The sequence below is a fragment of the Oncorhynchus mykiss genome, chromosome 3, assembly GCF_057628025.1.
Source record: "Oncorhynchus mykiss isolate SJ-2025 chromosome 3, ASM5762802v1, whole genome shotgun sequence".
In the NCBI taxonomy this organism is placed as follows: domain Eukaryota; kingdom Metazoa; phylum Chordata; class Actinopteri; order Salmoniformes; family Salmonidae; genus Oncorhynchus; species Oncorhynchus mykiss.
Genome location: NC_143024.1, coordinates 17,584,971 through 17,605,844, shown reverse-complemented (window position 1 = coordinate 17,605,844; position 20,874 = coordinate 17,584,971). Strand labels below are relative to the sequence as shown.

At 51.0% G+C, this 20,874-nt stretch overlaps 2 protein-coding genes across 6 annotated transcripts in view; one reads left to right on the top strand and one right to left on the bottom strand.

The window, feature by feature from the left end:
• Positions 1-20,757, top strand: part of LOC110507893 (protein virilizer homolog) — a 37,720-nt gene extending 16,963 nt beyond the window's left edge. For 4 of the 5 annotated variants that reach the window (XM_036967015.2, XM_036967024.2, XM_090222717.1 and 1 more), the window contains exons 21-25: positions 7,412-7,508; positions 7,597-7,760; positions 7,862-8,211; positions 8,319-8,471; positions 8,618-8,974. In XM_036967015.2, coding sequence (XP_036822910.2) covers positions 7,412-7,508; positions 7,597-7,760; positions 7,862-8,211; positions 8,319-8,471; positions 8,618-8,787 — 934 coding nt within the window. In that variant the 3' untranslated portion in view covers positions 8,788-8,974. Of the gene's footprint in view, positions 1-7,411; positions 7,509-7,596; positions 7,761-7,861; positions 8,212-8,318; positions 8,472-8,617; positions 8,975-10,834; positions 10,845-20,519 lie in introns of those variants that run through there. The other variant, XM_090222726.1, reaches the window with a different exon arrangement.
• Positions 9,169-11,921, bottom strand: LOC149984423 (uncharacterized). Its single transcript, XM_090223088.1, has 3 exons — positions 11,792-11,921; positions 9,880-10,000; positions 9,169-9,787 (listed from the first exon to the last, which is right to left on the bottom strand). Exons 2-3 carry the CDS (start codon positions 9,991-9,993, stop codon positions 9,389-9,391), a joined length of 513 nt encoding a protein of 170 aa, XP_090079214.1. The 5' UTR covers positions 9,994-10,000; positions 11,792-11,921; the 3' UTR covers positions 9,169-9,388.
• Positions 20,758-20,874: the final 117 nt, after the last annotated feature.

Here is a 20,874-nt window from a genome sequence, read left to right as displayed (position 1 = left end):
GCCCGAGGGGGTGTGGTATATGTCCAATATCAAAATACAACAGGTGTAGTAGACCTTACAGTTAAATGCTTGCTTACTTACAGGCTCTAACCAATAGTGCGAAAAAAATGTGTGTGTGTAGGTAAGTAACAGTAGCAAGGCTATATACAGACACCGGTTAGTCAGGCTTATTGAGGTAGTATGTACATGTAGGTATGGTTAAAGTGACTATGCATATATTATGAACAGAGAGTAGCAGTAGCATAAAAAGAGGGGTTGGCGGGTGGTGGGTGGGACACAATGCAGATAGCCCGTTAGCCAATGTGCAGGAGCACTGGTTGGTCGTGTCAATTGAGGTAGTATGTACATGAATGTATAGTTAAAGTGACTATGCATATATGATAAACAGAGTAGCAACAGCATAAAAGAGGGGTTGGGGGGGGCACACAATGCAAATAGTCCGGGTAACCATTTGGTTACCTGTTCAGGAGTCTTATGGCTTGGGGGTAAAAACTGTTGAGAAGCCTTTTTGTCCTAGACTTGGCACTCCGGTACTGCTTGCCATGCGGTATTAGAGAGAACAGTCTATGACTGGGATGGCTGGGGTCTTTGACAATTTTTAGGGCCTTCCTTTGACACCGCCTGGTGTAGAGGTCCTGGATTTTGTATTTATTTTATTTATTTATTTCACCTTCATTTAACCAGGTAGGCTAGTTGAGAACACCTTTATTTAACCAGGTAGACTAGTTGAGAACACCTTTATTTAACCAGGTAGACTAGTTGAGAACACCTTTATTTAACCAGGTAGGCTAGTTGAGAACACCTTTATTTAACCAGGTAGGCTAGTTGAGAACACCTTTATTTAACCAGGTAGGCTAGTTGAGAACACCTTTATTTAACCAGGTAGACTAGTTGAGAACACCTTTATTTAACCAGGTAGGCTAGTTGAGAACACCTTTATTTAACCAGGTAGGCTAGTTGAGAACACCTTTATTTAACCAGGTAGGCTAGTTGAGAACACCTTTATTTAACCAGGTAGACTAGTTGAGAACACCTTTATTTAACCAGGTAGGCTAGTTGAGAACACCTTTATTTAACCAGGTAGACTAGTTGAGAACACCTTTATTTAACCAGGTAGGCTAGTTGAGAACACCTTTATTTAACCAGGTAGACTAGTTGAGAACACCTTTATTTAACCAGGTAGACTAGTTGAGAACACCTTTATTTAACCAGGTAGGCTAGTTGAGAACACCTTTATTTAACCAGGTAGGCTAGTTGAGAACACCTTTATTTAACCAGGTAGACTAGTTGAGAACACCTTTATTTAACCAGGTAGACTAGTTGAGAACACCTTTATTTAACCAGGTAGACTAGTTGAGAACACCTTTATTTAACCAGGTAGACTAGTTGAGAACACCTTTATTTAACCAGGTAGACTAGTTGAGAACACCTTTATTTAACCAGGTAGGCTAGTTGAGAACACCTTTATTTAACCAGGTAGACTAGTTGAGAACACCTTTATTTAACCAGGTAGACTAGTTGAGAACACCTTTATTTAACCAGGTAGGCTAGTTGAGAACACCTTTATTTAACCAGGTAGACTAGTTGAGAACACCTTTATTTAACCAGGTAGGCTAGTTGAGAACACCTTTATTTAACCAGGTAGACTAGTTGAGAACACCTTTATTTAACCAGGTAGGCTAGTTGAGAACACCTTTATTTAACCAGGTAGGCTAGTTGAGAACAAGTTCTCATTTACAAATGCGACCTGGCCAAGATAAAGCATAGCAGTGTGAACAGACAGCAACAGAGAGTTACACATGAAGTAAACAATAAACTAGTCAATAACACAGTAGAAAAAAAAGGGGGGGAAAAAATAGTCTATATACATTGTGTGCAAAAGGCATGAGGAGGTAGGCGAATAATTACAATTTAGCAGATTAACACTGGAGTGATAAATGATCAGATGGTCATGTGCAGGTAGAGATACTGGTGTGCAAAAGAGCAGAAAAGTAAATAAATAAAAACAGTATGGGGATGAGGTAGGTAAATTGGGTGGGCTATTTACCGATGGACTATGTACAGCTGCAACGATTGGTTAGCTGCTCAGATAGCTGATGTTTAAAGTTGGTGAGGGAGTTAAAAGTCTCCAACTTCTACGATTTTTGCAATTCGTTCCAGTCACAGGCAGCAGAGAACTGGAAGGAAAGGCAGCCAAATGAGGTGTTGGCTTTAGGGATGATCAGTGAGATACACCTGCTGGAGCGCGTGCTACGGGTGGGTGTTGCCACCGTGACCAGTGAACTGAGATAAGGCGGAGCTTTACCTAGCATGGACTTGTAGATGACCTGGAGCCAGTGGGTCTGGCAACAAATATGTAGCGAGGGCCAGCCGACTAGAGCATACAGGTCGCACTGGTGGGTGGTATAAGGTGCTTTAGTAACAAAGCGGATGGCACTGTGATAAACTGCATCCAGTTTGCTGAGTAGAGTATTGGAAGCCATTTTGTAGATGACATCGGGGAAGTCAAGGATCGGTAGGATAGTCAGTTTTACTAGGGTAAGTTTGGCGGCGTGAGTGAAGGAGGCTTTGTTGCGAAATAGAAAGCCGACTAGATTTGATTTTGGATTGGAGATGTTTGATATGAGTCTGGAAGGAGAGTTTACAGTCTAGCCAGACACCTAGGTACTTATAGATGTCCACATATTCTAGGTCGGAACCATCCAGGGTGATGATGCTAGTCGGGCGTACGGGTGTAGGCAGCGAACGTTTGAAAAGCATGCATTTGGTTTTACTAGTGTTTAAGAGCAGTTGGAGGCCACGGAAGGAGTGTTGTATGGCATTGAAGCTCGTTTGGAGGATAGATAGCACAGTGTCCAAGGAAGGGCCAGAAGTAGACAGAATGGTGTCGTCTGCGTAGAGGTGGATCAGGGAATCACCCGCAGCAAGAGCAACATCATTGATATATACAGAGAAAAGAGTCGGCCCGAGAATTGAACCCTGTGGCACCCCCATAGAGACTGCCAGAGGACCGGCATGCCCTCCGATTTGACACACTTAACTCTGTCTGCAAAGTAGTTGGAGAACCAGGCAAGGCAGTCATTAGAAAAACCGAGACAGAGTCGAAAGCCTTGGCCAGGTCGATGAAGACGGCTGCACAGTACTGTCTTTTATCGATGGCGGTTATGATATCGTTTAGTACCTTGTGCGTGACTGAGGTGTGACTGGCTCGGAAACCAGATTGCACAGCGGAGAAGGTACGGTGGGATTCGAGATGGTCAGTGATCTGTTTGTTGACTTGGCTTTCGAAGACCTTAGATAGGCAGGGCAGGATGGATATCGGTCTGTAACAATTTGGGTCCATGGTGTCTCCCCCTTTGAAGAGAGGGGTGACCGCGGCAGCTTTCCAGTCCTTGGGGATCTCAGACGATATGAAAGAGAGGTTGAACAGGCTGGTAATAGGGGTTGCGACAATGGTGGCGGATAGTTTCAGAAATAGAGGGTCCAGATTGTCAAGCCCAGCTGATTTGTACGGGTCCAGGTTTTGCAGCTCTTTCAGAACATCTGCTATCTGGATTTGGGTAAAGGAGAAGCTGGGGAGGCTTGGGCGAGTAGCTGCGGGGTGGGTGGAGCTGTTGGCTGAGGTTGGAGTAGCCAGGAGGAAGGCATGGCCAGCCGTTGTGAAATGCTTGTTGAAGTTTTCGATTATCATGGATTTATCGGTGGTGACCGTGTTACCTAGCCTCAGTGCAGTGGGCAGCTGGGAGGAGGTGCTCTTGTTCTCCATGGACTTTACAGTGTCCCAGAACTTTTTGGAGTTAGAGTTACAGGATACACATTTCTGCTTGAAAAAGCTGGCCTTTGCTTTCCTGACTGACTGCGTGTATTGGTTCCTGACTTCTCTGACTTCCCTGAAAATGTTATAGTTGGGTATGGAAATCTCAGAATTTTTGGTGGCCTTCCTAAGCCAGGATTCAGACACAGCAAGGACATCAGGGTTGGCAGAGTGTGCTAAAGCAGTGAGTAAAACAAACTTAGGGAGGAGGTTTCTGATGTTGACATGCATGAAACCAAGGCTTTTTCGATCACAGAAGTCAACAAATGAGGGTGCCTGGGGACATGCAGGGCCTGGGTTTACCTCCACATCACCCGCGGATCAGAGGAGGAGTAGGATGAGGGTGCGGCTAAAGGCTATCAAAACTGGTCGCCTAGAGCATTGGGGACAAAGAATAAAAGGAGCAGATTTCTGGGCGTGGTAGAATATATTCAGGGAATAATGCGCAGACAGTGGTATGGTATGGTGGGGTGCGGGTACAGCGGAGGTAAGCCCAGGCACTGGGTGATGATAAGAGAGGTTGTATCTCTGGACATGCTGGTTGTAATGGGTGAGGTCACCGCATGTGTGGGAGGTGGGACAAAGGAGGTATCAGAGGTATGAAGAGTGGAACTAGGGGGTCCATTGTAAACTAAAACAATGATAACTAACCTGAACAACAGTATACAAGGCATATTGACATTTGAGTGAGACATACAGCGAGGCATAAAGTAATCGCAGGTGTTGATTGGGAGAGCTAGCTAAAACAACAGGTGAGACAACAACAGCTAATCAGCTAACACAACAACAGCAGGTCAAATGGCGATGACTAGGCAGAGAGGGTCGGATTAACTACACACAGAACCTGAGTTCGCGGCTGGGGCCGAAAGATAAAAAATAAATAAACAGAATGGAGTACCGTGATTAATGGACAGTCCAGCAGGCATCAGCTATGTAGCCAAGTGATCATAGTGTCCAGGGGGCAGCAGTAGATGGAACAGGGGAGCCGCCACTACGCTAGCAACACGGCGTTTAAAGTTAGTAGCCCTGGGCTAGTAGGAGCGTCTGCTCCGACGGAGGCCGGATGAAGGCACAGTGGATGGAGTATTTGTTGGCAGACCAGTCGTGGTGGTGCGGCGGGGCGCCGTGTCGACAGAGAATCCAAGCCAGATGGCGAAAGAGGTATTGTGGAATTTAGTTTGCTAGCCGGGAGATGTGCCTGGCTCACGGCTAACTGGTGCTAGCTTCGCAGTGGCGTTAGCCACTATATCCAATCGGTAGCAGCGGTGATCCGGTGCCATGGTCCAGAGTTTACAGCAAGGATCCGGTGGAGTTTTGGGCTCTAGCCGTGTATGAGTGGGGTACGGGTGAACAGCTGAGTAGGCCGGGAGGTGGCCCTCAGGGAATAGCTTCGGTACTGGGTGCCACGGTGAGTGAAAGTTAGCTGTGAGCTAGCTAGCTGTGAAGATCAGAAGTAGTGGTACAGGGATTATGGCAGGAATCCGGCGTTGTTGTGGAGAGACAATCCGATATTGGTAAACAAGCGAGTATTATCCTGGCTAAAAACAGGGTGGTATCTGTGCAGAGGGTAAAAGCCGCTAGCAGTGGCTAACAATGACTAAATAGCTTGTAGCTAATTAGCTGGTTAGCTTCTGGAGATTCTTGAAAGTGTTCTAAAATTGAAAATAATAACGATTCCGTATCACATTGGGTGAGGCAGGTTACCGGAAGGTATAATCGAATAAAAATCTGAAAAGAGATGCAGTCCTTGCGGTCGGAGGCCGAGCAATTGCCATACCAGGCAATGATGCAACTGGTCAGGATGCTCTCGATGTTGCAGCTGTAGAACCTTTTGAGGTCCCTATAGGCTATCTCGTCGTTGTCGGTGATCAGGCCTACCACTGTTTTGTTGTATGGAAACTTAATGATAGTGTTGGAGTTGAGCCTGACCATGCAGAACAGGGAGTACAGGAGGGGACTGAGCACGCACCCCTGGGGAGCTCCAGTGCTGAGGATCAACGTGGCAGATGTGTTGCTACCTACCCTCACCACCTTGGGCGGCCCGTCAGGAAGTCCAGGATCCAGTTCCTTAGCTTAGTGATGAGATTTGAGTGTACTATGGTGTTGAACGCTGAGCTGTAGTCAATGAATAGAATTCTCACATAGGTGTTTCTTTTGTCCAGGTGGGAAAGGGCAGTGTGGGAGTGCAATAGAGATTGCATGACCTGTGGATCTGTTTGGGCGGTATGCAAATTGGAGTGGGTCTAGGGTTTCTGGGATAATGGTGTTGTGAGCCATTACCAGCCTTTCAAAGCACTTCATGGCTACGGATGTGAGTGCTACGGGTCTGTAGTCATTTAGGCAGGTTGCCTTTGTGTTCTTGGGCACAGGGCCTATGGTGGTCTACTTGAAACATGTTGGTATTACAGACTCAATCAGGGACATGTTGAAAATGTCAGTGAAGACACCTGCCAGTTGGTCAGCACATACCCGGAGCACACGTCCTGGTAATCCGTCTGGCCCCGCAGCCTTGTGTATGTTGACCTGTTTTAAGGTCTTACTCACATCGGCTACGGAGAGCGTGATCACACAGTCGTCCGGAACAGCTGATGCTCTCATGCACGCCTCAGTGTTGCTTGACTCAAAGCGAGCATAGAAGTGATTTAGCTCGTCTGGTAGGTTCGTGTCACTGGGCAGCTCGCCGCTGTGCTTCCCTTTGTAGTCTGTAATAGTTTGCAAGCCCTGCCACATCTGACGAGCGTCTGAGCCGGTGTAGTATGATTCAATCTTAGCCCTGTATTGACGCTTTGCCTGTTTGATGGTTCGTCGCAGGGCATAGCGGGATTTCTTGTAAGCTTCCAGATTAGAGTCCCGCACCTTGAAAGCGGCAGCTCTACCCTTTAGCTCAGTGCGAATGTTGGCTGTAATCCATGGCTTCTAGTTGGGGCATGTTCGTACAGTCACTGTGGGGACGATGTCCTCGATGCACTTATTGATAAAACCAGTGACTGATGTGGTGTATTCCTCAATGTCATCGGAAGAATCCCGGAACATGTTCCAGTCTGTGATGCAGAACAGTCCTGTAGTTGAGAACGACTAAGGGCTGTTCTTACGCACGGCGCAACACGGACGCGGAGTGCCTGGACACAGCCCTTAGCCGTGGTATATTGGCCATATCACAATCCCCCGTGGTGCCTTATTGCTATTATAAACTGATTACCAACGTAATTAGAGCAGTATAAATACGTGTTTGTCATATTCTGATGTACTACGGCTGTCAGCCAATCAGCATTCAGGGCTTAAACCACCCAGTTTATAATGCGGTTTAGATCGTACAATCATTCTCTACACTGTACTTGCCTGTTTTGTCACATAAACTGAAATTAGGCGAACTATTAGAATTTTAGCAACCAGGAAATGACAGAGCGATTTCTGCATAGTGCACCTTTAACAAAAGTGAAATTTTAATCAACTGTTTTTTTAAATGATGCACCTGTATGAACTCAATCTTTTTGGGGAATTTGGCTTGTCTTGAATGCCCCACTGACATGCTATGAACCCAGTTTTGACCCGAAGCTGTGTGGGTCCTGTTCTGACTGTCTGTGTTCTCTCCTGCAGGACGGTGTTTGTGTTGTCGGAGGTGTTGGATGAGCAGCTGAAGGCTCTGTGGTTCTCCCCCTTCCACACTGACGACATGGAGGCTGAACTAGACATGGTGAGACACCTGTTGTGTGTGTGTGTGTGTGTGTGTGTGTGTGTGTGTGTGTGTGTGTGTGTGTGTGAGTAAACCTCTCTGTCTCTAGGTGAAGGTGGACCTGCTAGGCCTGGCCCAGGAGTGTTGTCCAGATTTGGACCTGAAGTCAGAGCTGGAACGCTCCTTCCTGTCTGAGCCCTTGTCTCCCAGTCATACCAAAACTAACAAGGGCTTCAGGCTGGGCAAGCACAAACACGAGACCTTCATCACCAGGTACACACACACACACTTTTATCACCTTCAGGTACATAATGTGATTGTATGTGACCCACATGTTAACAAAGATGCCTGTGTCGTCCTCTTCCTCCCTGCAGTGGTAAGTCAGACTACATCGAGCCAGCTAAGAGAGCCCACATGATGGCTGCTCCTCGCGGTCGAGGTAGGGGGGGCTTCGGGGGACAGCCCTTTCGCTCCAACGATATCTTCCGGCAGCGCAAACAGAACACTTCGCGCCCTCCCAGCATGCACGTGGATGACTTTGTGGCGGCGGAGTTTAAAGATGTTGGGACTCCCCTGGGCCTGTTGCCCCCCAAGCGACCCCCTAAGAGCTCCCCCAAACCCCCCACCAGAGGCCTGTTCACTGGGAACAGAGGCAGGGCTGCTTTCCACAGCCAGCAGACACGCTTTTTCACCCCACCGCAGCCTAAAGGAGTGCTGCTGTCTGGTATGTTGACACACACACACAAACAGATCGCTGTAAATTAACAAGTGGGTCTGTTGTCTTTTAAAGAAACTTTGACTAACATGTCTTCCCATCCCCCTCCCTTCTAGGTAACTATAATGCCCGCCGTGAGGGTGGGCGAGGTGGCACGTCGTGGAGTGGTCTGTTGCCACCGGTTACCCACAGAGGAACATACAGTGATGCCAGGGGCGGGCAGAGCAACTTCACACGCGGCCCCCTGCCCTCACGCCAGCAGCCTGCAGGTACACACACACACATGCTCGTTTGCACACGTATATACTGTATAAGCACACACATACATATTCAGAGAACAACATGAATACAAGATAACACTTTCATGCACAATTACTGATGGTCACCCTTGTTCTTCTCGCTCCCTCTCTTCCAGGTGCATATCGCCTGGCTCCGCGGGACCGCGCCCCTCGAGGTCGTGGGGGTACAGGCCTGTCATGGCTGAGTCAGGGAGGAGGGGGGAGGGGGTCCCAGGGGGGGAAGTTTAGCGGTGGGGGAGGCAGCGGAGGAGGGAGGGGACGACACGTTCGCTCCTTCACCAGGTAAACAAACCTGGCCAATGACTGCAGCCCGTCACGGCTCTTAACGGACCAATCAGGAATAATGAGTTCATCATCTCCATGGAAACGTGTCCTCTGTGGGATTCTATTGATGATGATGTGTGGAATTTGTTGTATTATGTTTTAGTTCTTTTACATTGTTGTTCAGACTCAATAAAGTTCTGTGATTGAGAGCGCTGTCTGGAGTAGTGTGTTAGTGTTCCTCACTGTGGTATGTTAGTATGGATGGATTGATGGTTGGATTGACAGACGGATTGATGCATGGTGTATATGCAATGTAAGAAATCCATGATGAGCTGTATATAATTCCAATCCATTAGAGTAGATGGAGTAAGACTATTGTACCTTAAGAGGAACAGAGATCAGAGGTGTTTCAGCAGACTTTATTTAGGATCTCAGAAGGCTGGTTTTCTCTGAGTTGAAGCAATGTCACAGGTATCTGCCAATCATCAAGGGTGGGTTCAGGAGATGCAACACCAGATTTAAAAAAATTGTGACGGTTAAATGAAGAAGGAATTGAGGAAGTTAAAGCATTTTCTCTCATTTGTGCCTACTGAACATAACCCAGTAACATTAGGAATGGCCCCTCAGATGACGGTGACCTCTCTGCTCTTGATGCAGTCGAGGGTAAGGCTGCGGGGGCGGGCCTTGCGTGACCCCTCCCCTGGCTGTGGGGAGGTAGGCGGGTATAAGGCTGGAGTGGGCAAAGCCGAGGGTAGTGATTGGGTTGAAGCCTGTGTTGGCCCCGCCCTCAGCAGGCCCCTGGTTGGGTGTTCCACTTGATGCTGGCTCCTAATTGTCCCGTCTTCTTGATGCAGTCCTCTGATTGTCTCGTCTCTATTCCGCTGTCCCCTGCATGGCTGCAGGCTCCGGAGTATCTCCAGTAGCTCCCTCTTCTCTAGATCCGCTTCTGCCAGCTCCTGTCTCCGCAGGCGCTCTTCCCCCAAGAGAGCCCGCACATCACACACCACCCTCGACACCTGGCCCTACACACACACACACACACACACACAGGGATGTGTCATAACACACACACAAACACACACATTCCTATAGGTAGTACATATGTGTGTGTCACCTTGAGGTCCTCCACCTCGCTCTTCAGCAGAGACTCTTTCTGCACCATGTGTCTCCTCTGAGAGTCCAGCCTCGACTCCATCTCACGCCTCACATCCTCCACCTTACCCAACATCTCTGCCCTGCAACACACACGTCACAATAAATCACAATATCCATTGTAGAAAAGCAATGACGTCGCCCTTGAGGTTCTAGAATATTGTAAATATTGGCACAGCTTTGTCAAGGATTTGTTAGGAACGACACAGATATAACATCCTAATATACACTGCCTTGCGAAAGTATTCGGCCCCCTTGAACTTTGCGACCTTTTGCCACATTTCAGGCTTCAAACAAAGATATAAAACTGTATTGTTTTGTGAAGAATCAACAACAAGTGGGACACAATCATGAAGTGGAACGACATTTATTGGATATTTCAAACTTTTTTAACAAATCAAAAACTGAAAAACAGGGCGTGCAAAATTATTCAGCCCCCTTAAGTTAATACTTTGTAGCGCCACCTTTTGCTGCGATTACAGCTGTAAGTCGCTTGGGGTATGTCTCTATCAGTTTTGCACATCGAGAGACTGACATTTTTTCCCATTCCTCCTTGCAAAACAGCTCGAGCTCAGTGAGGTTGGATGGAGAGCATTTGTGAACAGCAGTTTTCAGTTCTTTCCACAGATTCTCGATTGGATTCAGGTCTGGACTTTGACTTGGCCATTCTAACACCTGGATATGTTTATTTTTGAACCATTCCATTGTAGATTTTGCTTTATGTTTTGGATCATTGTCTTGTTGGAAGACAAATCTCCGTCCCAGTCTCAGGTCTTTTGCAGACTCCATCAGGTTTTCTTCCAGAATGCTCCTGTATTTGGCTCCATCCATCTTCCCATCAATTTTAACCATCTTCCCTGTCCCTGCTGAAGAAAAGCAGGCCCAAACCATGATGCTGCCAACACCATGTTTGACAGTGGGGATGGTGTGTTCAGCTGTGTTGCTTTTACGCCAAACATAACGTTTTGCATTGTTGCCAAAAAGTTCAATTTTAGTTTCATCTGACCAGAGCACCTTCTTCCACATGTTTGGTGTGTCTCCCAGGTGGCTTGTGGCAAACTTTAAACAACACTTTTTATGGATATCTTTAAGAAATGGATTTCTTGCCACTCTTCCATAAAGGCCAGATTTGTGCAATATACGACTGATTGTTGTCCTATGGACAGAGTCTCCCACCTCAGCTGTAGATCTCTGCAGTTCATCCAGAGTGATCATGGGCCTCTTGGCTGCATCTCTGATCAGTCTTCTCCTTGTATGAGCTGAAAGTTTAGAGGGACGGCCAGGTCTTGGTAGATTTGCAGTGGTCTGATACTCCTTCCATTTCAATATTATCGCTTGCACAGTGCTCCTTGGGATGTTTCAAGCTTGGGAAATATTTTTGTATCCAAATCCGGCTTTAAACTTCTTCACAACAGTATCTCGGACCTGCCTGGTGTGTTCCTTGTTCTTCATGATGCTCTCTGCGCTTTTAACGGACCTCTGAGACTATCACAGTGCAGGTGCATTTATACGGAGACTTGATTACACACAGGTGGATTGTATTTATCATCATTAGTCATTTAGGTCAACATTGGATCATTCAGAGATCCTCACTGAACTTCTGGAGAGAGTTTGCTGCACTGAAAGTAAAGGGGCTGAATAATTTTGCACGCCCAATTTTTCAGTTTTTGATTTGTTAAAAAAGTTTGAAATATCCAATAAATGTCGTTCCACTTCATGATTGTGTCCCACTTGTTGTTGATTCTTCACAAAAAAATACAGTTTTATATCTTTATGTTTGAAGCCTGAAATGTGGCAAAAGGTCGCAAAGTTCAAGGGGGCCGAATACTTTCGCAAGGCACTGTATCTCAATCCATCACCTCAAACACACAAACCTGAGCAGCTCCAATTCTGTTCGTAGCTCCGCAACAGAGTTGTGCTGTGATTGGTCTACAGAGAGGGGAGTGTGGCCACAGCCGCTAGGACACGCCCTGCTGCGGAACTCACACTCTAACAGGTGAGACTCTAGACCCCTCCTCTCCACCTGCACCGAACAACCTGTGGAGGTGGAAAGAGGAGTTAAGGAGAGGGATACAGAAAGTAACAGAAAGACTAAGTTAGAGAGCAACACTTGAGACCTACTGAAAGTCTCACTGTCTTTCTCACCCCCAACCCCTCTATCCTCTACCTCACTCCACCTTCCTCTACCCCGCTCCGCCTTCCTCACTCCAATTTCCTCTACCCCGCTCCGCCTTCCTCTACCTCACTCCACCTTCCTCTACCTCACTCCGCCGCCTTCTACCTCACTCCGCCTTCCTCTACCCCACTCCGCCTTCCTCTACCCTGCTTACCTTCCTCTACCTCACTCCGCCGCCTTCTACCTCACTCCGCCTTCCTCTACCCCACTCCGCCTTCCTCTACCCCACTCCGCCTTCCTCTACCCCGCTTACCTTCCTCTACCCCACTCCGCCTTCCTCTACCCCGCTTACCTTCCTCTACCCCACTCCACCTTCCTCTACCTATCTCCACCTTCCTCTACCCCACTCCGCCTTCCTCTACCCCACTCCGCCTTCCTCTACCCCACTCCGCCTTCCTCTACCCCACTCCGCCTTCCTCTACGTCACTCCGCCTTCCTCTACGTCACTCCGCCTTCCTCTACGTCACTCCGCCTTCCTCTACTCCACTCCGCCTTCCTCTACCCCACTCCGCCTTCCTCTACCCCACTTCGCCTTCCTCTACCCCACTCCGCCTTCTTCTACCCCACTCCGCCTTCCTCTACCCCACTCCGCCTTCCTCTACCCCACTCCGCCTTCCTCTACCCCACTCCGCCTTCTTCTACCCCACTCCGCCTTCCTCTACCCCACTCCGCCTTCCTCTACCCCACTCCGCCTTCCTCTACCCCACTCCGCCTTCCTCTACCCCGCTTACCTTCCTCTACCTCGCTCCGCCTTCCTCTACCTCGCTCCGCCTTCCTCTACCCCACTCCGCCTTCCTCTACCCCACTCCGCCTTCCTCTACCCCACTCCGCCTTCCTCTACCCCGCTTACCTTCCTCTACCCCACTCCACCTCCCTCTGCCTTCCTCTACCCCACTCCACCTTACTCTACCTCACTCCACCTTCCTCTACCCCACTCCACCTCCCTCTGCCTTCCTCTACCCCGCTCCGCCTTCCTCTACCCCACTCCGCCTTCCTCTACCCCACTCCGCCTTCCTCTACCCCACTCCGCCTTCCTCTACCCCACTCCGCCTTCCTCTACCCCACTCCGCCTTCCTCTACCCCACTCCGCCTTCCTCTACCTCACTCCGCCTTCCTCTACCTCACTCCACCTTCCTCTACCCCACTCCACCTTCCTCTACCTCACTCCGCCTTCCTCTACCTCACTCCGCCTTCCTCTACCTCACTCCGCCTTCCTCTACCTCACTCCGCCTTCCTCTACCTCACTCCGCCTTCCTCTACCTCACTCCGCCTTCCTCTACTTCACTCCGCCTTCCTCTACCCCACTCCGCCTTCCTCTACCCCGCTTACCTTCCTCTACCCCACTCCACCTCCCTCTGCCTTCCTCTACCCCACTCCGCCTTCCTCTACCTCACTCCACCTTCCTCTACCCCACTCCGCCGCCTTCTACCTCACTCCGCCTTCCTCTACCCCACTCCGCCTTCCTCTACCCCACTCCGCCTTCCTCTACCCCACTCCACCTTCCTCTACTTCACTCCACCTTCCTCTACCCCACTCCGCCTTCCTCTACCCCACTCCGCCTTCCTCTACCTCACTCCGCCTTCCTCTACCTCACTCCACCTTCCTCTACCTCACTCCGCCTTCCTCTACCTCACTCCACCTTCCTCTACCTCACTCCGCCTTCCTCTACCTCACTCCGCCTTCCTCTACCTCACTCCGCCTTCCTCTACCCCACTCCGCCTTCCTCTACCCCACTCCGCCTTCCTCTATCTCACTCCGCCTTCCTCTACCTCACTCCGCCTTCCTCTACTTCACTCCGCCTTCCTCTACCTCACTCAACCTTCCTCTACCTCACTCCGCCTTCCACTACCCCACTCCGCCTTCCTCTACCCCACTCCGCCTTCCTCTACCCCGCTCCGCCTTCCTCTACCCCGCTCCGCCTTCCTCTACCCCGCTCCACCTGCCTCTACCCCGCTCCGCCTTCCTCTACCCCACTTACCTTCCTCTACCCCACTCCGCCTTCCTCTACCTCACTCCACCTTCCTCTACCCCACTTACCTTCCTCTGCCTTCCTCTACCTCACTCCGCCTTCCTCTACCCCGCTTACCTTCCTCTACCTCACTCCGCCTTCCTCTACCCCGCTTACCTTCCTCTACCTCGCTCCGCCTTCCTCTACCTCACTCCGCCTTCCTCTACCTCACTCCGCCTTCCTCTACCCCACTCCACCTTCCTCTACCTCACTCCACCTTCCTCTACCCCACTCCACCTCCCTCTACCTTCCTCTCCCTCACTCCACCTTCCTCTACCCCACTTACCTTCCTCTACCTCGCTCCGCCTTCCTCTACCTCACTCCGCCTTCCTCTACCTCACTCCGCCTTCCTCTACCCCACTCCACCTTCCTCTACCTCACTCCACCTTCCTCTACCCCACTCCACCTCCCTCTACCTTCCTCTCCCTCACTCCACCTTCCTCTACCCCGCTTACCTTCCTCTACCTCGCTCCGCCTTCCTCTACCCCACTATGCCTTCCTCTACCCCGCTTACCTTCCTCTACCCCACTCCACCTCACTCCGCCTTCCTCTACCTCACTCCGCCTTCCTCTACCCCACTCCACCTTCCTCTACCTCACTCCACCTTCCTCTACCCCACTCCACCTCCCTCTACCTTCCTCTCCCTCACTCCACCTTCCTCTACCCCGCTTACCTTCCTCTACCTCGCTCTGCCTTCCTCTACCCCACTCCGCCTTCCACTACCCCACTCCGTCTTCCTCTACCCCACTCCGCCTTCCTCTACCCCACTCCGCCTTCCTCTACCCCGCTCCGCCTTCCTCTACCCCGCTCCACCTTCCTCTACCCCGCTCCGCCTTCCTCTACCCCACTTACCTTCCTCTACCCCACTCCGCCTTCCTCTACCTCACTCCACCTTCCTCTACCCCGCTCCGCCTTCCTCTACCCCACTTACCTTCCTCTGCCTTCCTCTACCTCACTCCGCCTTCCTCTACCCCGCTTACCTTCCTCTACCTCACTCCGCCTTCCTCTACCCCGCTTACCTTCCTCTACCTCGCTCCGCCTTCCTCTACCTCACTCCGCCTTCCTCTACCTCACTCCGCCTTCCTCTACCTCACTCCGCCTTCCTCTACCCCACTCCGCCTTCCTCTACCTCACTCCACCTTCCTCTAACCCACTCCACCTCCCTCTACCTTCCTCTCCCTCACTCCACCTTCCTCTACCCCGCTTACCTTCCTCTACCTCGCTCCGCCTTCCTCTACCCCACTCCGCCTTCCTCTACCCCACTCCGCCTTCCTCTACCCCACTCCGCCTTCCTCTACCCCACTCCGCCTTCCTCTACCCCGCTTACCTTCCTCTACCCCACTCCACCTCCCTCTGCCTTCCTCTACCCCACTCCGCCTTCCTCTACCTCCCTCCGCCTTCCTCTACCTCCCTCTGCCTTCCTCTACCTCACTCCGCCTTCCTCTACCTCCCTCTGCCTTCCTCTACCTCCCTCTGCCTTCCACTACCTCACTCCGCCTTCCTCTACCCCACTCCTTCTTCCTCTACCTCACTCCGCCTTCCTCTACCTCACTCCGCCTTCCTCTACCTCACTCCGCCTTCCTCTACCTCACTCCACCTTCCTCTACCCCCCTCTACCTTCCTCTACCTCACTCCGCCTTCCTCTACCCCGCTTACCTTCCTCTACCTCGCTCCGCCTTCCTCTACCTCACTCCGCCTTCCTCTACCTCACTCCGCCTTCCTCTACCTCACTCCACCTTCCTCTACCTCACTCCACCTTCCTCTACCCCACTCCACCTCCCTCTACCTTCCTCTACCTCACTCCGCCTTCCTCTACCTCACTCCGCCTTCCTCTACCCCACTCCGCCTTCCTTTACCCCACTCCGCCTTCCTCTACCCCGCTTACCTTCCTCTACCCCACTCTGCCTTCCTCTACCCCACTCCGCCTTCCTCTACCCCACTCCACCTTCCTCTACCCCACTCCGCCTTCCTCTACCTCACTCCACCTTCCTCTACCTCACTCCACCTTCCTCTACCCCACTCCACCTTCCTCTACCTCACTCCGCCTTCCTCTACCTCACTCCGCCTTCCTCTACCTCACTCCGCCTTCCTCTACCTCACTCCGCCTTCCTCTACCTCATTCCACCTTCCTCTACCCCACTCCGCCTTCCTCTACCCCGCTTACCTTCCTCTACCCCACTCTGCCTTCCTCTACCTCACTCCGCCTTCCTCTACCCCACTCCACCTTCCTCTACCCCACTCCGCCTTCCTCTACCTCACTCCACCTTCCTCTACCTCACTCCACCTTCCTCTACCCCACTCCACCTTCCTCTACCTCACTCCGCCTTCCTCTACCTCACTCCGCCTTCCTCTACCTCGCTCCGCCTTCCTCTACCTCACTCCGCCTTCCTCTACCTCACTCCGCCTTCCTCTACCTCACTCCGCCTTCCTCTACCTCACTCCGCCTTCCTCTACCTCACTCCACCTTCCTCTACCCCACTCCACCTCCCTCTACCTTCCTCTACCTCACTCCGCCTTCCTCTACCTCACTCCGCCTTCCTCTACCCCACTCCGCCTTCCTTTACCCCACTCCGCCTTCCTCTACCCCACTTACCTTCCTCTACCCCACTCTGCCTTCCTCTACCCCACTCCGCCTTCCTCTACCCCACTCCACCTTCCTCTACCCCACTCCGCCTTCCTCTACCTCACTCCACCTTCCTCTACCTCACTCCACCTTCCTCTACCCCACTCCACCTTCCTCTACCTCACTCCGCCTTCCTCTACCTCACTCCGCCTTCCTCTACCTCACTCCGCCTTCCTCTACCTCACTCCGCCTTCCTCTACCTCATTCCGCCTTCCTCTACCTCATTCCACCTTCCTCTACCTCACTCCGCCTTCCTCTACCCCGCTCCGCCTTCCTCTACCTCACTCCGCCTTCCTCTACCCCGCTTACCTTCCTCTACCTCGCTCCGCCTTCCTCTACCTCACTCCGCCTTCCTCTACCTCACTCCGCCTTCCTCTACCTCACTCCGCCTTCCTCTACCCCACTCCGCCTTCCTCTACCTCACTCCGCCTTCCTCTAACCCACTCCACCTCCCTCTACCTTCCTCTCCCTCACTCCACCACTCCACCGTGTATGAGTGGGGTACGGGTGAACAGCTGAGTAGGCCGGGAGGTGGCCCTCAGGGAATAGCTTCGGTACTGGGTGCCACGGTGAGTGAAAGTTAGCTGTGAGCTAGCTAGCTGTGAAGATCAGAAGTAGTGGTACAGGGATTATGGCAGGAATCCGGCGTTGTTGTGGAGAGACAATCCGATATTGGTAAACAAGCGAGTATTATCCTGGCTAAAAACAGGGTGGTATCTGTGCAGAGGGTAAAAGCCGCTAGCAGTGGCTAACAATGACTAAATAGCTTGTAGCTAATTAGCTGGTTAGCTTCTGGAGATTCTTGAAAGTGTTCTAAAATTGAAAATAATAACGATAGTGTTGGAGTTGAGCCTGACCATGCAGAACAGGGAGTACAGGAGGGGACTGAGCACGCACCCCTGGGGAGCTCCAGTGCTGAGGATCAACGTGGCAGATGTGTTGCTACCTACCCTCACCACCTTGGGCGGCCCGTCAGGAAGTCCAGGATCCAGTTCCTTAGCTTAGTGATGAGATTTGAGTGTACTATGGTGTTGAACGCTGAGCTGTAGTCAATGAATAGAATTCTCACATAGGTGTTTCTTTTGTCCAGGTGGGAAAGGGCAGTGTGGGAGTGCAATAGAGATTGCATGACCTGTGGATCTGTTTGGGCGGTATGCAAATTGGAGTGGGTCTAGGGTTTCTGGGATAATGGTGTTGTGAGCCATTACCAGCCTTTCAAAGCACTTCATGGCTACGGATGTGAGTGCTACGGGTCTGTAGTCATTTAGGCAGGTTGCCTTTGTGTTCTTGGGCACAGGGCCTATGGTGGTCTACTTGAAACATGTTGGTATTACAGACTCAATCAGGGACATGTTGAAAATGTCAGTGAAGACACCTGCCAGTTGGTCAGCACATACCCGGAGCACACGTCCTGGTAATCCGTCTGGCCCCGCAGCCTTGTGTATGTTGACCTGTTTTAAGGTCTTACTCACATCGGCTACGGAGAGCGTGATCACACAGTCGTCCGGAACAGCTGATGCTCTCATGCACGCCTCAGTGTTGCTTGACTCAAAGCGAGCATAGAAGTGATTTAGCTCGTCTGGTAGGTTCGTGTCACTGGGCAGCTCGCCGCTGTGCTTCCCTTTGTAGTCTGTAATAGTTTGCAAGCCCTGCCACATCTGACGAGCGTCTGAGCCGGTGTAGTATGATTCAATCTTAGCCCTGTATTGACGCTTTGCCTGTTTGATGGTTCGTCGCAGGGCATAGCGGGATTTCTTGTAAGCTTCCAGATTAGAGTCCCGCACCTTGAAAGCGGCAGCTCTACCCTTTAGCTCAGTGCGAATGTTGGCTGTAATCCATGGCTTCTAGTTGGGGCATGTTCGTACAGTCACTGTGGGGACGATGTCCTCGATGCACTTATTGATAAAACCAGTGACTGATGTGGTGTATTCCTCAATGTCATCGGAAGAATCCCGGAACATGTTCCAGTCTGTGATGCAGAACAGTCCTGTAGTTGAGAACGACTAAGGGCTGTTCTTACGCACGGCGCAACACGGACGCGGAGTGCCTGGACACAGCCCTTAGCCGTGGTATATTGGCCATATCACAATCCCCCGTGGTGCCTTATTGCTATTATAAACTGATTACCAACGTAATTAGAGCAGTATAAATACGTGTTTGTCATATTCTGATGTACTACGGCTGTCAGCCAATCAACATTCAGGGCTTAAACCACCCAGTTTATAATGCGGTTTAGATCGTACAATCATTCTCTACACTGTACTTGCCTGTTTTGTCACATAAACTGAAATTAGGCGAACTATTAGAATTTTAGCAACCAGGAAATGACAGAGCGATTTCTGCATAGTGCACCTTTAACAAAAGTGAAATTTTAATCAACTGTTTTTTTAAATGATGCACCTGTATGAACTCAATCTTTTTGGGGAATTTGGCTTGTCTTGAATGCCCCACTGACATGCTATGAACCCAGTTTTGACCCGAAGCTGTGTGGGTCCTGTTCTGACTGTCTGTGTTCTCTCCTGCAGGACGGTGTTTGTGTTGTCGGAGGTGTTGGATGAGCAGCTGAAGGCTCTGTGGTTCTCCCCCTTCCACACTGACGACATGGAGGCTGAACTAGACATGGTGAGACACCTGTTGTGTGTGTGTGTGTGTGTGTGTGTGTGTGTGTGTGTGTGTGTGAGTAAACCTCTCTGTCTCTAGGTGAAGGTGGACCTGCTAGGCCTGGCCCAGGAGTGTTGTCCAGATTTGGACCTGAAGTCAGAGCTGGAACGCTCCTTCCTGTCTGAGCCCTTGTCTCCCAGTCATACCAAAACTAACAAGGGCTTCAGGCTGGGCAAGCACAAACACGAGACCTTCATCACCAGGTACACACACACACACTTTTATCACCTTCAGGTACATAATGTGATTGTATGTGACCCACATGTTAACAAAGATGCCTGTGTCGTCCTCTTCCTCCCTGCAGTGGTAAGTCAGACTACATCGAGCCAGCTAAGAGAGCCCACATGATGGCTGCTCCTCGCGGTCGAGGTAGGGGGGGCTTCGGGGGACAGCCCTTTCGCTCCAACGATATCTTCCGGCAGCGCAAACAGAACACTTCGCGCCCTCCCAGCATGCACGTGGATGACTTTGTGGCGGCGGAGTTTAAAGATGTTGGGACTCCCCTGGGCCTGTTGCCCCCCAAGCGACCCCCTAAGAGCTCCCCCAAACCCCCCACCAGAGGCCTGTTCACTGGGAACAGAGGCAGGGCTGCTTTCCACAGCCAGCAGACACGCTTTTTCACCCCACCGCAGCCTAAAGGAGTGCTGCTGTCTGGTATGTTGACACACACACACAAACAGATCGCTGTAAATTAACAAGTGGGTCTGTTGTCTTTTAAAGAAACTTTGACTAACATGTCTTCCCATCCCCCTCCCTTCTAGGTAACTATAATGCCCGCCGTGAGGGTGGGCGAGGTGGCACGTCGTGGAGTGGTCTGTTGCCACCGGTTACCCACAGAGGAACATACAGTGATGCCAGGGGCGGGCAGAGCAACTTCACACGCGGCCCCCTGCCCTCACGCCAGCAGCCTGCAGGTACACACACACACATGCTCGTTTGCACACGTATATACTGTATAAGCACACACATACATATTCAGAGAACAACATGAATACAAGATAACACTTTCATGCACAATTACTGATGGTCACCCTTGTTCTTCTCGCTCCCTCTCTTCCAGGTGCATATCGCCTGGCTCCGCGGGACCGCGCCCCTCGAGGTCGTGGGGGTACAGGCCTGTCATGGCTGAGTCAGGGAGGAGGGGGGAGGGGGTCCCAGGGGGGGAAGTTTAGCGGTGGGGGAGGCAGCGGAGGAGGGAGGGGACGACACGTTCGCTCCTTCACCAGGTAAACAAACCTGGCCAATGACTGCAGCCCGTCACGGCTCTTAACGGACCAATCAGGAATAATGAGTTCATCATCTCCATGGAAACGTGTCCTCTGTGGGATTCTATTGATGATGATGTGTGGAATTTGTTGTATTATGTTTTAGTTCTTTTACATTGTTGTTCAGACTCAATAAAGTTCTGTGATTGAGAGCGCTGTCTGGAGTAGTGTGTTAGTGTTCCTCACTGTGGTATGTTAGTATGGATGGATTGATGGTTGGATTG